The 804-nt window shown below is 45.5% G+C and overlaps 1 protein-coding gene across 1 annotated transcript; it reads right to left on the bottom strand.

Annotated features, from left to right (window-relative positions):
* Positions 1–306: 306 nt before the first annotated feature.
* Positions 307–804, bottom strand: SARC_10736 (hypothetical protein; the record flags this gene model as incomplete). The annotated part of the gene is made up of 1 exon (XM_014295210.1): positions 307–804. A coding segment is annotated over exon 1 (351 nt), but the record flags the coding sequence as incomplete, so codon positions are not given.

Here is an 804-nt window from a genome sequence, read left to right as displayed (position 1 = left end):
TATATATATACACACACACACACACACACACACACATTAGTATATATATATATATATATATATATATATATATGTGTGTGTGTGTATGTGTGTGTGTATGTATGTGTGTGTGTGTGTACGTATGTATTATCGGTAAGTCGAAAAACACATACGAGTTCTCTTGTCACGTTTAAGGTAGTGCGCGACGGACAGATGAGCCCTCGCAACATAGGCATGTACACACGCCCTAACACAGCAATCCCTCTATTTATAAATCTACATCAAAATAGCCGTATTTCCGCTCGAAGGACTAAAGACAAATAGTGAATGTACCTTATAAACTGCTGGACTGCGCCCTTGCATGGCATCAGAGCCCATTAGACTAGTACCACTCGGTTCGCCGGTCAGTTGTTCGTAGTTAACGGTGGGGTCTGAGCTGCCGTCCAGCCGTTTCCTTTCCGAAACAGACGGTGTATTCTTGCCGGGTGCTTGACCCTTATTACTTATCGGTACATCTAAACCACCCAAACCACGCATACCGTCTCCCATATCACCCGAAGCCATTTCCCGGAACTGATTTTGTTTGTCAACCACATACGCTGGCCCAGAATCCTGCTCAGACGACTGCTCTAGCGATGGTACTGCCGAGTCGTCGTCGGTCGCAGCGCAATCCGACATGGCGCTGTCGCTAGCAATATCGCGACTTCGTTGCTAGTATGTAGCGAGCTACAACTTTGTGTGTAAATACGCTACATGCCAACACACGTGGCTGTCTAATAAATATATAATATTGCCTTGGACAGGTTGTGGTGTCTTTTGCTCGCT

Source organism: Sphaeroforma arctica, assembly GCF_001186125.1.
Source record: "Sphaeroforma arctica JP610 unplaced genomic scaffold supercont1.1368, whole genome shotgun sequence".
Classification (NCBI taxonomy): domain Eukaryota; class Ichthyosporea; order Ichthyophonida; genus Sphaeroforma; species Sphaeroforma arctica.
Note: the sequence above shows the minus strand (reverse complement) of the source record. Positions and strands in the feature narration are given on the sequence as shown.